This window comes from Podarcis vaucheri (genome assembly GCF_965113315.1).
Source record: "Podarcis vaucheri genome assembly, chromosome: 10".
NCBI lineage: Eukaryota > Metazoa > Chordata > Lepidosauria > Squamata > Lacertidae > Podarcis > Podarcis vaucheri.
The window spans coordinates 9663932-9679030 of NC_138748.1; the positions used below are offsets into that span (position 1 = coordinate 9663932).

Sequence of the window (15099 nt, forward strand, 5' to 3'; positions counted from 1 at the left end):
CAACAAGGGCAAGTAGTCAGAGTTAGACCCTGAATTAAGAACACTTCTCTCCATCCTGCATCGTTTGAGATTGATTTGTTCTGCAAATGAAAACTGAATGTAGAAAACTAGTGTTCAAATGCTGCTGCTTATTATAGCTTTAAAAATGCAACAACAGTTTAGCAAGGAAGGGAGAATGTAGTGAACTCTTTCTTCAAAGATGCATGTGAATTAAGGAGTTGTTAGGGCATGGCAATTTTTTTGTTTTTGCATTTTTAACTCTCCGGGATATTTTCTTGGGAAATTTCTCTGTGTGTGCCTTAAAACTGCATAACTGAAAAATAAAGAAGATCCAGTAGTAAGATCTATATTATGGCAAGCAAAACTCACAAACAGGGTAGGCGAGTAAACCAAAGCAAGACCACACTGATAATACTGGGGGAAAGTTGATTCACACAGGCTAATCCATACAGGAGTTGCTTATAATTTGGCACCGCCTGAAGAATAACAGTGCCAGAAAACAAAAGGTACTGAAAGCCCTTGCGAGACAACACTTGGGCAAGATTGTGCTGTGGTCGTCTGCCAAGCCTGAGATTTTGAAACTGCAGTTCCTCTCTTTTGGCATCCATATACAACAGGTCTTCGCAACTGATAAAAGTACAAATCAGGGTGGGTATAAATTATGTCTAAACATGTTCAACAGTGCTTAATTCTTAAATTATCATCTGCAGTGGGGGAAAATTATTGCACAGCGCTCCAAGGGAAATAGTCGGTGCTGAATGCATACAAGGTACTAAAAGGGGTAATGTATTTTGGTTTTTCTTATGCAGGACTAAGTTCTGCAGGGGAAAGTGCACAAGCTGTTAGGTTAAACTAAAAACCTGAAAGGACTGTATGATCATCCATTAACAGAAGTTGGTACAGTTAAGTCACCTAATTTGTACCCAATTAAGTTGCCTAATACAGTTAAGCTACTTTAATTGCTCGACTGTCATGAAGGCTACAAAAACAACTGGTGGTATCAAGAAACCAAATCAGTCTTGCAGTTTCCCTTCCTTAGACTGAAAGGAGGGACAGGAAGGAGCAATTTGCTAGAGGCTGAACATTTCAAGCGCATCATTTCTCATCCCACATTCCTTCATTTTAACGGAAGTCTCTATCCTATACTCAGGGAGAAGATAAGGAACAAACAGGTGTGCCACCTTGTTAATTGAAAAGCTGTTTCACAGTTTCCTTCAAATTTTCCATAATCACTGTAAGGCACAGTTCCAACCTTCTTTTTCTTTACTTTCTGCTTACAAGTCTAATTAAAATTGCAGAATGACGAGATCCCTACTCCCCATGTCTGAGCAAATGCGAAAGAACACTATTTGTGTTTTATGCCACACTTACTCTGCTTCCTCAAATAGATTCCCAATGTTCTTAAGAGGTTCAGCAGCAGGATTTTGAGCAATGATACTTTTAATCTCATTCAGTTTTTCCTCCACAGAGCTGAGTGTCTGCCGGTAAGGACCACTGAGCCCTGTGATTTTCAGGGCTTTCGCTCTTTCCAGGAATCTCTGTGTCCTGTTCGTCAGCTCACTAATGATGACATCCCAAAGAGCAAAACACTGGTGACATGGTGCACAGTCTGGGAAAGTGCCGGAGTAGCCTCGGGTGCACTTATCGCAACGGGTTCCCTCAACCCCTGCGTTACAGATGCATTGCCCAGTCGTGCGGTTGCATTGTGGGGTCTGGATGCCACGTTGATCACAGTCACAAGCTGAAAAGAGACAAAAATAAATGGAGATACCACAAACAAAGGGCGGGGAACCACCAAATAAGGCAGCGGTTTTACAAATGAACAAAACCATGCCAATTCTCCTGAAAAATTGCTACTCCTGCAGCTCGGGGATTATCCATCTATTTGTTGGGTGAATGTACAGATCACACTCCATAGCTGTGCATGCCAACACCAGCGAGATCTGCATTCAAATCCCTATCTAACCATAATGTCCCTACTGAAGCCTGTCTTACACCTTAGCCTGTCCTGCTCCAGAAAGTTGCTGTGAGGCTCATGTTTGCTGCCCTGAATTCCTTGGAGGAAGGTTGGAATAGAAGCGAAATGCGTGCAAATTAAATGTGAATTAGTGAACTGACACAAGGGAGTGCTTCCCTGTTCCTGACACTCCCAATTCTCCTCCCTTTCTTGCTTCTGCTCCTCACATGTGGGTCAGAGATAACCCACAGGGTTTAAAGTGCAGTACTGGTTAAGTTTAGCTGTTTTATTTCTCATCAAAAGTATTTGTACTATAGTCTAAAAACCAGTAGTCCGCAAGATTTTCAGACCTTGGAGCCATGTTTCTTAATTTATTGAAATATATTTGCATGATGGTATGTTGTATGGCTACTGTTGTGACCCACTTTAAATCAACCCATGGCCCACCAGCAGGTTCCGTCCCACCAGTCTGAAGACCAACAGTCTGCACTATGAATGCATTTTACATCCCACTAAGGTCAATGACAAATCTCCCATGGATATGAATGGCTCTGGACCACGCTTATTAGTGTAGCAGAAATAGAATTTACAATCAATAGGTAGTTGGCACTTTCCATTAGTCGACCCCAAATAGCCAGGCAGGGCAAGAAAATTAGAAGCTACCAGTGTTGAAAAGCTTCATTTTAACAAGGGATGAGACAGTTGAGAGAATCCTTTTCATCACAGCTGCAGGTGAAATGAAATGATTTTAAAAAGGCACATGCTGCCAGCATCCAAAATGACAGGAGTTTGACCCCCAGCAATGTAAAGCCCATAGGAAAATGCACATCCTTCAAAAAGGCTTCACAAATTTAACATATGCAAATGATCCATCAATCAGGAATCCTGTAAGGTATTGTCTGGATGTTGTGGTCTATTGTCAAGGTTTCTTCCACAAATATTCAAACTTCCCATAAGAACATGTAAGAAAGGGAAGCTTCAGGTTGGGCTAATACTTTGGGCACATACTGTTATTTAAATATTCACATCTCTTGGCCAAGTTTCTTAAAAACCATTTAAAAGAACAAGTTACCATAAACAAAACCAGCTTTCTTGTAGAGAGGAATTCAATACATAGGATACAAAAAAATGTGTTGTCCTGCTGTTCAACTTATGTTGGTGCAATTTAACAAAATGGCCTTTTTGTTCTCAGAATTATAAGCCAACACAAGGGGTTTTATTTCCATCAAAGAGACTTCAGCATTCCCACAGTGAATTGCAATGGAACATAAACCCCCTCTTAAACCCCCTCCGGCAACTCATTCCTCTTTGAAGATTGAAGGGGAAAGGAGGCACTTAACCCTTTCCACCACCAGTAAACTATTATTACTTTGTGGGAAATTAGACTATCTGGATAATGGTGAATTATTCAGATTCCTTACATGGGTGTAACGAAAACAGAAGCCCACCAGTATATGGCTGCCTTCTCTTGAAGATCCCAAGATAATATCACATTACACATTCAATCCATTTTAGCATGTCAAGTTATTTTTTGTTTCACTTTTGAGCACACGATCCTGATCACACTGAAATGAATGGGCATTTATATTTATCTTTTCTTTGTAGGCATTGGGATTTTGCCTCAAATGTCTGTGATTCAGAGGCATTTTTATGAATATAATAAACAGAACACAAAATTGCATGTTCATTTATGGTATACGAAAAGACCAAATTCCAGTTGTAACAAGGATAATACAGAACTTTTAATACGTGTGTGTGTGTGTGTGTAGTTGAATAAACCATAATTTAGTGCCATGTATGAACAGGTAACTACAGAAGAATTAAAAGTGATAAATAATTTGATCCCTCTTCTGCTTATATGTCAAAATAAATCTGTCAAGATAACCAATCAACCTGGTACAGAGGTCTGTAAATGATCCAGTGCCCCTAAAGAACCTAACAATGGCATTTCCCTGGTGTAATGGTTAGAGTGTTGGGCCAGGGTTCGAATCCTCAATCAACCATGAAAGCTCATTGAGTGACCTTAGGCTAACCTACCTCACAGGGTTGAGGATGAAATGGGAAGGAGAACCATGTACCCTACTTTGAACTCCTTGGAAAATAAAGGTGGTATATAAATGTAATAGTAAAATATAAGTAAATATATAAATAAAAATGAGTCCTATATGACTAGCAGTGAATCAAGTGCAATCTGATTTCCTACCTAATTTCTGTGTGCTACAGCTCTTCAGAGCCCCCAATTTTTCTCTCGTTTTTGACTATTGAATAAACACTAAAAAGCTATTCCATACTCCTCAGAAACTCTTTAGAGGATCAAATCAGGATAGCATGTACTTGGAAAATTCCCATGCGAACTTCTTAGTGCTGGACACACTTGGGAACACTGACTGTTGCTGGATCATCCAGTACTTGATTAGAACAATACACATGTGGAATAGAGGAATGTTTTTTTAAAAAAACGTCAGTGCAAATCCCTAGGTAGCACATCTGGATGCCTGGAGTAGACAATCCTAATAAGAAATGTAAAGAAGCCAAATCTCATACATTCCACAATTACAATGTATGTAGCTAGAAAACTCTTACTGAATGGGATCTCTAGGACACCCAAGTTCCATAGAACATGACGAAGACATTGCAAGTCTCTTATCTTACGTACCAAAGTGCAAAATTCCCCTTGTTTTTTTCCTCATTTGGCTATGACAACCCCTGTAGCACACAGACATCTTGTAGATGATGACGTTTATGCAAAATCATTAGGTTGTTATTCTTATTTTCCCAATGGGGGACAAAAAACATCTTATTTTCCCAATGGAGGACAAAAGACACGCTTGAAAGACATCTGGCTGCCTGGAGCTTATGGGAGTTGTAGTCCAAAGCATATGGAGAACATCAGATTGGTGATGGCTGAGATAGTATATATATTAGCTAAAAACATAGGTCTGAACTGAATTAATGGTGTCAGTAAAATTAAACTATGTATGCTCCAGTTTCTTTGACCTAATGCTGTATAGCCTCACATGTAAACAGTTTTGAACAGCAGTCAAGCTGAAATATAGTTCTTGCATAATGTCTGCTACCCTTCAAGTCATAGCTTATAAAATCTAGAATTAAGTGCTTTATTCCTCCTTGTGTGTTCATGGTCAGTTACTTCCTAGTCCAGGCAAACCATAGTTTGTCATTGCATCTGAACTAACAATCTATGGTTTGTGCTTGCCTTTCAAACCAGGCTTGGAAACCCGAGATAACCTTGGAAGGTCACAAAAACAATACCCGTGAACTAGCCTGGGAATACCTGTGAACCAGGTCTCAGTTGATGGGATGCTTTAGAGTTTTGCAAGTGTTTACATGTTTTCTAAACCTGTTTCATAGAAACAGACCTGCACCTACCTAAGTACACCTTTGAGAAACTTCTGAAAATTTCAGATATCCTACCTTCAGTAACTACTATTGTTAGAAAACAATAAGTACAAAACTTTCCCCCATCTCTTCTTCCTGTTCTTGAGGTTTTTATTCAATAATACATACAATGCAAATATTAGCAGTTGTGTTGAGTTAAAACAAGCACAACTGCATTTTAATTTAAAACAATACTCCAAAAGCTCCTGGCAATAAGACCTATTTTAATGCTAAATCCGAAGCTCACCAGTATTTTTGTCTCTTAGGCATGCTCTTCCAGATAGAGGAAATCTGGGGGATTCAGTAGGATTTGGACTCTTATAACAAAGTCATTTAGTCTTGAAAGATAACAGAATTCTGATTTGATTCCAGCCTATCCATTAAACACAATTTCCCCCCTGTGTAATGGCTAATCCTTTATATGCTTGATGCCAAAAAATGGAGTTATTTGGGCCTTTTTATTCAGCTGAACCCCTTCATGGATCACTGCCTTGCCGTGGCGAAGGGGCTTGAAGAACTCAGAGAAGCTATGAACTATGCCGAGCAGGGCACCCAAGATGAACAGGTCATAGTGGAGAGTTTTGACCAAACGTGATCCACCTGGAGTAGGAACCGGCAAGCCACTCCAGTATCCCTGCCAAGAAAACTCCATGGACAAAGACAACAGGCATATAAAAGTTATGACGCTGGAAGATGAGCCCCTCAGGTCGGAAGGTGTCCAACATGCTACTGGGGAAGAGCGGAGGACAAGTACAAGTAGATTCAGAGCTGATGAAGCGGCTGGGCCAAAGCCGAAAGGACGCTCAGTTGCGGATATGCATGGAAGCGAAAGGAAAGTCCAATGCTGTAAAGAAAAATATTGCATAGGAACCTGGAATGTCAGAACCATGAACCTGGGTAAGTTGGATGTGGTCAAAAATGAGATGGCGAGAATAAATATTGACATCCTGGGCATCAGTGAGCTAAAATGGACGGGAATGGGCGAATTCAGTTCGGATGACTATCATATCTACTACTGTGGGCAAGAAACCCATAAAAGAAATGGAGTGGCCCTCATAGTCAACAAAAGAGTGGCGAAAGCTGTACTGGGATGCAGTCTCAAAAATGATAGAATGATCTCGATACGAATCCAAGGCAGACCTTTTAACATCACAGTAATCCAAGTTTATGCACCAACTACTGGTGCTGAAGAAACTGAAATTGACCAATTCTATGAAGACTTACAAGACCTTATAGAAGTGACACCAAAGAAGGATGTTCTGCTCATTATAGGGGATTGGAATGCTAAAGTAGGGAATCAAGAGATAAAAGGAACAACTGGCAAGTTTGGCCTTGGAGATCAAAACGAAGCAGGGCAAAGGCTAATAGAGTTCTGCCAAGAGAACAAGCTGGTCATCACAAACACGCTTTTCCAACAACACAAGAGACGACTCTACACATGGACATCCCCAGATGGGCAACATCGAAATCAGATTGATTATATTCTCTGCAGCCAAAGATGGAGAAGCTCTATACAGTCAGCAAAAACAAGACCTGGAGCTGACTGTGGCTCAGATCATCAGCTTCTTATAGCAAAATTCAAGCTTAAACTGAAGAAAGTAGGAAAAACCACTGGACAGGTAAGATACAATCTAAACCAAATCCCTTATGAATACACAGTGGAAGTGAGGAACAGGTTTAAGGATTTAGATTTGCTGGACAGAGTGCCTGAAGAACTATGGGTGGAGGCTCGCAACATTATACAGGAGGCAGCAACTAAAACCATCCCAATGAAAAAGAAATGCAAGAAAGCAAAGTGGCTGTCCAACGAGGCCTTACAAATAGCGGGGGAGAGAAGGCAAGCAAAATGCGAGGGAGATAATGAAAGATACAAGAAATTGAATGCAGATTTCCAAAAATAGCAAGGAGAGACAAGAAGGCCTTCTTAAATGAGCAATGCAAAGAAATAGAGGAAAGCAACAGAATGGGAAGAACCAGAGATCTGTTCAAGAAAATCGGAAATATGAAAGGAACATTTCGTACAAAGATTACCATAATAAAGGACAAAAGTGGTAAAGACCTAACTGAAGCAGAAGACATCAAGAAGAGGTGGCAAGAATACACAGAGGAACTATACCAGAAAGATATGGATGTCTCGTACACCCCAGGTAGTGTAGTTGCTGACCTTGAGCCAGACATCCTGGAGAGTGAAGTCAAATGGGCCTTAGAAAGCACTGCAAATAACAAGGCCAGTGGAAGTGATGGTATTCCAGCTGAACTGTTTAAAATTTTAAAAGATGATGCTGTTAAGGTGCTACACTCAATATGCCAGCAAGTTTGGAAAACTCAGCAGTGGCCAGAGGATTGGAGAAGATCAGTCTACATCCCAATCCCAAAGAAAGGCAGTGCCAAAGAATGCTCCAACTACCGCACAATTGCACTCATTTCACACGCTAGCAAGGTTATGCTTAAAATTCTACAAGGAAGGCTCAAGCAGTATGTGGACCGAGAACTCCCAGAAGTGCAAGCTGGATTTAGAAGAGGCAGAGGAACCAGAGACCAAATTGCAAACATGCGCTGGATTATGGAGAAAGCTAGAGAGTTCCAGAAAGACATCTACTTCTGCTTCATTGACTATGCAAAAGCCTTTGACTGTGTTGACCACAGCAAACTATGGCAAGTTCTTAAAGAAATGGGAGTGCCTGATCACCTCATCTGTCTCCTGCGAAATCTCTATGTGGGACAAGAAGCTACAGTTAGAACTGGATATGGAACAACTGATTGGTTCCAAATTGGGAAAGGAGTATGGCAAGGCTGTATAATGTCTCCCTGCTTATTTAACTTATATGCAGAATTCATCATGCGAAAGGCTGGGCTGGATGAATCCCAAGCCGGAATTAAGATTGCCGGAAGAAATATCAACAACCTCAGATATGCAGATGACACAACCTTGATGGCAGAAAGTGAAGAGGAATTAAAGAACCTTTTAATGAGGGTGAAAGAGGAGAGCGCAAAATATGGTCTGAAGTTCAACATAAAAAAACGAAGATCATGGCCACTGGGCCCATCACCTCCTGGCAAATAGAAGGGGAAGAAATGGAGGCAGGGAGAGATTTTACTTTCTTGGGCTCCATGATCAGTGCAGATGGTGACAGCAGTCACGAAATTAAAAGACGCCTGCTCCTTGGGAGAAAGGCAATGGCAAACCTAGACAACATCTTAAAAAGCAGAGACATCACCTTGCCAACAAAGGTCCGTATAGTAAAAGCCATGGTTTTCCCAGTAGTGATGTATGGAAGTGAGAGCTGGACCATAAAGAAGGCTGATCGCCGAAGAATTGATGCTTTTGAATTATGATGCTGGAGGAGACTCTTGAGAGTCCCATGGACTGCAAGAAGATCAAACCTCTCCATTCTGAAGGAAATCAGCCCTGAGCGCTCACTGGAAGGACAGATCGTGAAGCTGAGGCTCCAATACTTTGGCCACCTCATGAGAAGAGAAGACTCCCTGGAAAAGACCCTGATGTTGGGAAAGATGGAGGGCACAAGGAGAAGGGGACGACAGAGAATGAGATGGTTGGATAGTGTTCTTGAAGCTACCAGCATGAGTTTGATCAAACTGCGGGAGGCAGTGGAGGACAGAAGTGCCTGGCGTGCTCTGGTCCATGGGGTCACGAAGAGTCGGACACGACTAAACGACTAAACAACAACAACATTCAGCTGAAACAATTTTTAAATGCAGATACCCAGATACCTTTCTCTCACATACACACTTAGGCAGGAATTGGTTTGAAATCCATTGAATACAACTAGATCTGAATTTTTCAGAAATTAAGAAAATAAGAAGCACCCTGTAGGATCACGCTAGAGGCCCATCTGTTCAGCACTCTCTTCTCCCAGTAAACAACCAGATGTGTATGGGAAGCTCACAAGGACCTGAGTGCAATCGTCTGCAGTTACTAGACTTGCCGTCTCTATTCAGCAGAGGCATGTAGCCTCCAACAGTGGAAGCAGAACATAGCCGTTGTGGCTTGTAGCCATTCAGAGCCTTTACGCTCCATGAATTTGTCTAATCCTCCTCTTAAAGTAATTCAAGTTGGTAGCCATCACTACCCTCTTCTAAGAGCAAATTCCATAGTTTAACTATACACTGCATGGAGAACTATATTCAGTCTGTCCTGAATCTCAGCTTAATTGGGTACTCCAGGGTTCAAGTTTTATGAGAGGCAGAAAAGCTTTTCTCTATCCCCTTTCTCAAGACTGTGCATAATTTTATACACTTCTATCATGCCCCCTATGGGGCACAGGTGGTGCTGTGGGTAAAACCTCAGCGCCTAGGACTTGCCGATCGCATGGTTGGCGGTTCGAATCCCCACGACGGGGTGCGCTCCCGTCGTTCGGTCCCAGCGCCTGCCAACCTAGCAGTTCGAAAGCACCCCTGGGTGCAAGTAGATAAATAGGGACCGCTTACCAGCGGGAAGGTAAACGGCGTTCCGTGTGCTGCGCTGGCTCACCAGATGCAGCTTGTCACGCTGGCCACGTGACCCGGAAGTGTCTGCGGACAGCGCTGGCCCCCGGCCTATAGAGTGAGATGAGCGCACAACCCTAGAGTCTGTCAAGACTGGCCCGTACGGGCAGGGGTACCTTTACCTTAACCTATCATGCCCTCTCTTACTTACCTTTTCTGCAAACAAAAAAGACCCCAAAGTTGGAACCTTTCCAACCCCTTGATCATTTTGACTGCCCTTTTCTGAACCCTTTCCAGCTCTTCAGTACCCTTTTTGAGGTGAGGCAACCACCATAGTTAATGGCAAAATGTGACAGCCTAAGAGGCTTTCCCCAATGAATGATGGGAACTGTATTTTGTTAAGGGTGCTGGGAATTGTAGCTCTGTTAAGGGTGAACTACAGTGCCCAGAGTTCTTTGGCATAAGTCATGTGCTTTAAGTGGCATTAAATGTGTTCTAAATGTATGGTGTTCTGGTTTGGATAGCAACTGAAGTGACCAGGCATATTTACAAAACATGCCTCAGTAAATGAGTTCTTAATTTATTTATACACCTAGGTGCTGCTCCCCTTTTATTCTATGCTGTGCTTTTCTTACAGAACCAAAACGAGAAGACACTATTCTCCCCATATGGAAAACTGAAAATACTCTTTTCACATTATTTTTGTTAACAATATGAAAAAACCCAACTACTAGAAACTAGAAAATGAACACCTAAATCTCTATCATCTAAAGCCAGTCTGCCATTTCTGTTACAAAGCTGCAAAAATCCACTTCAAAACCAAACTCTTACTAGAATTAAATTTAGCAAAAATAATGCACAAAAATAGCATTTAAAAAAAGCCAGCTAAGATCAGTGAGCTTCTTTTTTAAGTGCTGCATAGTAACAAACATTGCAACATGAAGAGGCTAATGAATGCACTATAGAATCATAGTTCTCTCGTGTATCTAATTCCTTGCAACATAGCATGAGGGAGCCAATATGAATGCTGCTTTGTTTCCTTTCTACACGCATAGGCACAGGGCAAGCTATCAGCAATTATCTCTAGGCTCCCAACCGCAGCAGAAGCTACAATATGGGAAACGCATGCACATTTCACATACAGAAGTGCTCCTTCAAAAGGCTAATAATGCACGTGGAACAATGAAAGTAATGTGCTCACCTTGGCAGTCCACACCAGGATCACCCCAGAAAAACTCCTGGCACTCGTTGCATGTGCGCCCTCCAAATCCTGGCATGCACTGGCACTGCCCAGTAAACTGTTAATTCAAATAAATGCAACAAAAATAAGCTGAACAGGGTGCATTTCACAAAGTGAACAAGCCACAGGGACTTTATTAGGCCACTAGAGCCATCTGTCAATACGATACATTAAGTGTCAAAAGAGCTAAAAATGTTAACTGGCCACCTATCAGAATTATGGACATAGTACACATGACTCTGGAGATCCTTAAATAGGATCTCGGTTAGTTTTGTTAAGAGTCAATAGCAGCTCGGGAAGAGGCTACTCAGAAAACCAATACTTCTTGCACTGTTTCCCCAAGAAAGGCTGTTCCCCTTGCAGCTGAGACTGTAGGTCAAAGATCACACAAAGACATATTCCTTTGGAAAAGTGGAACAGGAGAAAGGATTAAGCCCTTTCCAGTACCACAGTGTCAATTTAAATTCTTCTCCCTCGGTTGCAATTCCTTTTGAAAATATGGATCTCCCACACCAAGCATTCTCTGTAACTTTCATATCTTTACAATAACAGAAGTTGGCTAAACAATAGATTCCACTGTTTCCGACTTCATATCAGTTACTTGCAGGGTTTCAAGCTTATGGTGAAGAACACTTTCAAGTAGCTGTACTAGGTCCTTTAGTATTAACAGTTCATCAGATTTTCAAAGGAATTACAATGGTTCATATTAATTAATACACAAATATACATAATATACCACACCAACATAGTTTTGAGCGCATGCTCTTCCCGTTATTACTCTTTGTGGTCTCTGAATACTTGCAAAGGCTCAGTAAATAGAAAAATCAGGTTGAATGTCACATTAATAAAGAGAAAAGGAACTTGAAATATCAGCAAGCTTCTTGGTTTCATGTAAGAATTAGGGAGCAACCCATTATGTGTGACAATTACACGTGTGTATTTTGCTGCATATAACATGAGTTAGCAGATCAGTCGGCCGCTGCTTCCTAGTACTGTATACCAAGTGCAAATGTGTGGCACACTAACTCTGTAGAGAAATGTTTTCAACTGTTAATGCAACCTTCTATGGAAATCATCAGGTGATTATGAATGAATTAGTGAAATGAATGGGTTTTTACTACAAGTCATAGCTAGTCTGCATTGTAGCTATTGCTGCAGCAATAGCTCTTCAAGAAACATCTAAAGCATCATCACATCTGATGGGATATTAAATTTTAACCATTATCCTTGATGTAACTTTTCAGCACCACTCACAGCTGATTGCCATGTCCCAGAGCACAACAATCTTATGTACCAGACCCTGATTGCCCTGGTAAATTAAGTCAGGTCCAAACAGGATTTTGCAGGCAGCAGGCACCATGTACAAATGATGCCAGCAGAACAAGCAGCTATAGATTTATGTAAGCAGGCAAGTCAAGCTAAAGCAAACAGCCCACAGGGCCACTGGCCAAAATAACCTGTTGGAAATTCTCTCTCAACACTAATACAAAGCAATTTGTCATACTGCCAAACACTGTGATACAATCGTCATCCACTGTACTCAAATAGTGTGACTTTTGCAAGAACAGGCATTTGAATGCTCCTCAATATTAAGACAACAAACAAAACTGGTACATACAAAACTCACAGAGCTCAGTATGCACAGAGTTGCTTTCTGTTGGATTATTTAAAATCCCTGTAGCATGTGAATTTATTTAATTCCTAAACACGTTTCTACACCCTCTATTCAGATGAAATGTCAAGGCAGAATACAAGTTTAAGCAAACACAATAAAAAAAGTAGATAAAACTGCCAACACTACCATTAGATCTCATACTATTATTGTTATCTCATATTCTTACCATTATCAACATCATATGTTCTTGCTGCTATTAAACTTCTCAAATGTGAGATAGTGTGCTAAGTTTAATTTTACTGTTTACTATTAGATTCTGATGCATTGTTGAATGTTGCTTTGTTTGATATAATTTGTTTATTTTAAAGTTATAGTGACTTTTATATCTGATCAGATTGTTACTATTAATGTTTGATGTTTTACTATGTTTTTATGTGTTGGAAGCCACCCAGAGTGGCTGGGGCAACCCAGCCAGATGGGCAGGGTATAAATAAAATATTAGTAGGAGTAGTAGTCATAGTAGTAGTAGCAGAGGTGGGAGAGCAGAGCTAGCCCTGAATGGTCTGACTCCACAGCGATCAGCTTTTCTTACCTCGTTACAAGATGAGCCAAAGGAACGTTCAGAATCACAGCCACATGGTTCACACCCTGTCCCACTAGCCAACCTCCAAGTATTGGGGGCACAGTGGTCACAGTTCTGTCCAATCACATTAGGAAGGCATTGGCATTGGCCAGTTTCTTTCTCACACTGACATTCTTCAGTGCTGTTGCAATGCTCACGCACTGTTCCCAGGTAGTTGCAGACACACTCTGGGGGTGAAAGAGCCGACAATGTAACGTGTTGCAGTACACTTGGCTGATTAATATGTTATCAAACTGTGACATGTAAGAAGGTATTGTAGCAGATTTGGAGAAGCTTTGTGAGATATCAAGGATCACATTCCCTGGGGATAATCTCTTCCAGGCTGCGCAATCAGGGTGGGCAAGGCCAAAGCCAGTGGTAGGAAAGGTTGCCTCCTCTCTTTTGCTTTTCCTTCACATGGGGGTGGTATTTTGTCAAAATAAGAGTTCATGGGAAAAGAAGGGTTAACCCTTCCCTTATCAGCTAGTGCCTTGTGTGGCAATCAGGCACGGCAACAAAGCTCCCATTGGCAGCAGTGGGATCTTGCCTGCTCCCAACCCCCAAAGCATAATTTCTCTGAGTGCAGGGAAGGGAGGATGAATCCTTCCCTGCAACCAAAAAGAGCAACCACTTCCCTCAACAATTAGGCTTAGAGAAAAGCTCCCATTGGCATAAGTCAGTGGTGTCCAAATTTTTTTCAAAGAGGGCCAGATTTGATGAAGTGAAGGGCTGACCAAAGGGCCAACCAAAGTTGTTGACCCTTTTTTTAAGAATTGGAAGTTGTTGAGGTTTTTTAGGATTTTACCCCAGGAAATAAACTGCCACATGGGCCAGATTAAACTGACCGGCAGGCTGAATTAGGCCCCCGCAATGGACTTTGGACATGCCTGGCATAAGTGGATAGCTTTAGTCAGGATTGCTTCATTCTATGAAGAAAAACAATAAACATCTGCAAGAACCAGTTTCGGGGGAGGAAAACTTCCCTTTGGTGCAAATAGGATCATTTTTCTCAACCTAACTTCCACATGAGGGAAAGGGATTGAGGGGCAGAGGCTGCCGGCCAGACCCACACCACAGTTGCTGTCTTGCTGGGACAACTCAACCCCAGCAGAACAAGGTAAAACTAGATTTATTTCTCTATAGCCACTTTTATATTTCCAAAAGATTATAGGAAGGGTGAGAGTTTCGTGGGCCGCTATATACAATGGTGTGAAAATGTGAAAATGAGCTCCTAGTATGGGGGGGGGGGTTGGAGAAAAAGAGGCCCACCAAGCATAAATGTCTCCAGCAGAGAGCCAGAAATGTGCAGCTGCCATTTCCCTGCTCCAGACACAAGTATATAAGCAGCATCTGTGAGTCATTTCCTACAGATCCCCCACTTGCTCTCTACATGTCAAAGCAAAATGAAGTTGCTGAAGTCGGGTTTCAAAATTTAATTATCTCAATGAATCCTCACAACTACCTAGAGGAGAGTTCTGCATTATTCAAAAGCTCAGCTTCTCTCATTTGTGAACATCGCCTGATCCAACAAACTCACTCTCTTTAGGCCTTTCATTCTTGGGGAGCAAAACAACCACTATCCACCTGGTAGGAACTATGAGATTTGCATTAAAATACTGCATCAGCCATGGACTCATAAGCAGGCACAGAGCAAGCAACAATTTCTCATGGTATATTCCCAAAGTTTAAAATGGAAATGATACCGATCTACTTCAGGAGATTGTTTTGAAAAGATTAATAGATATGGAAGCGTACCTGAAGTCTTTGGGATGGGGCAGTCATCTAAACATTAAAACACTGCTAGTTTCTAGGTTGTACTTCAC

The 15099-nt window shown here is 41.5% G+C and overlaps 1 protein-coding gene across 4 annotated transcripts in view; it reads right to left on the minus strand.

Annotated features, from left to right (window-relative positions):
• Positions 1 to 15099, minus strand: part of LAMB1 (laminin subunit beta 1) — a 62782-nt gene that overhangs the window by 14433 nt on the left and 33250 nt on the right. For all 4 annotated transcript variants that reach the window (XM_082239424.1, XM_082239422.1, XM_082239423.1 and 1 more), the window contains 3 exons: positions 13247 to 13464; positions 11001 to 11097; positions 1372 to 1741 (listed from right to left, as the gene is read on the minus strand). In XM_082239424.1, the coding sequence (XP_082095550.1) occupies positions 1372 to 1741; positions 11001 to 11097; positions 13247 to 13464 (685 nt within the window). The remainder of the gene's footprint in view (positions 1 to 1371; positions 1742 to 11000; positions 11098 to 13246; positions 13465 to 15099) is intronic.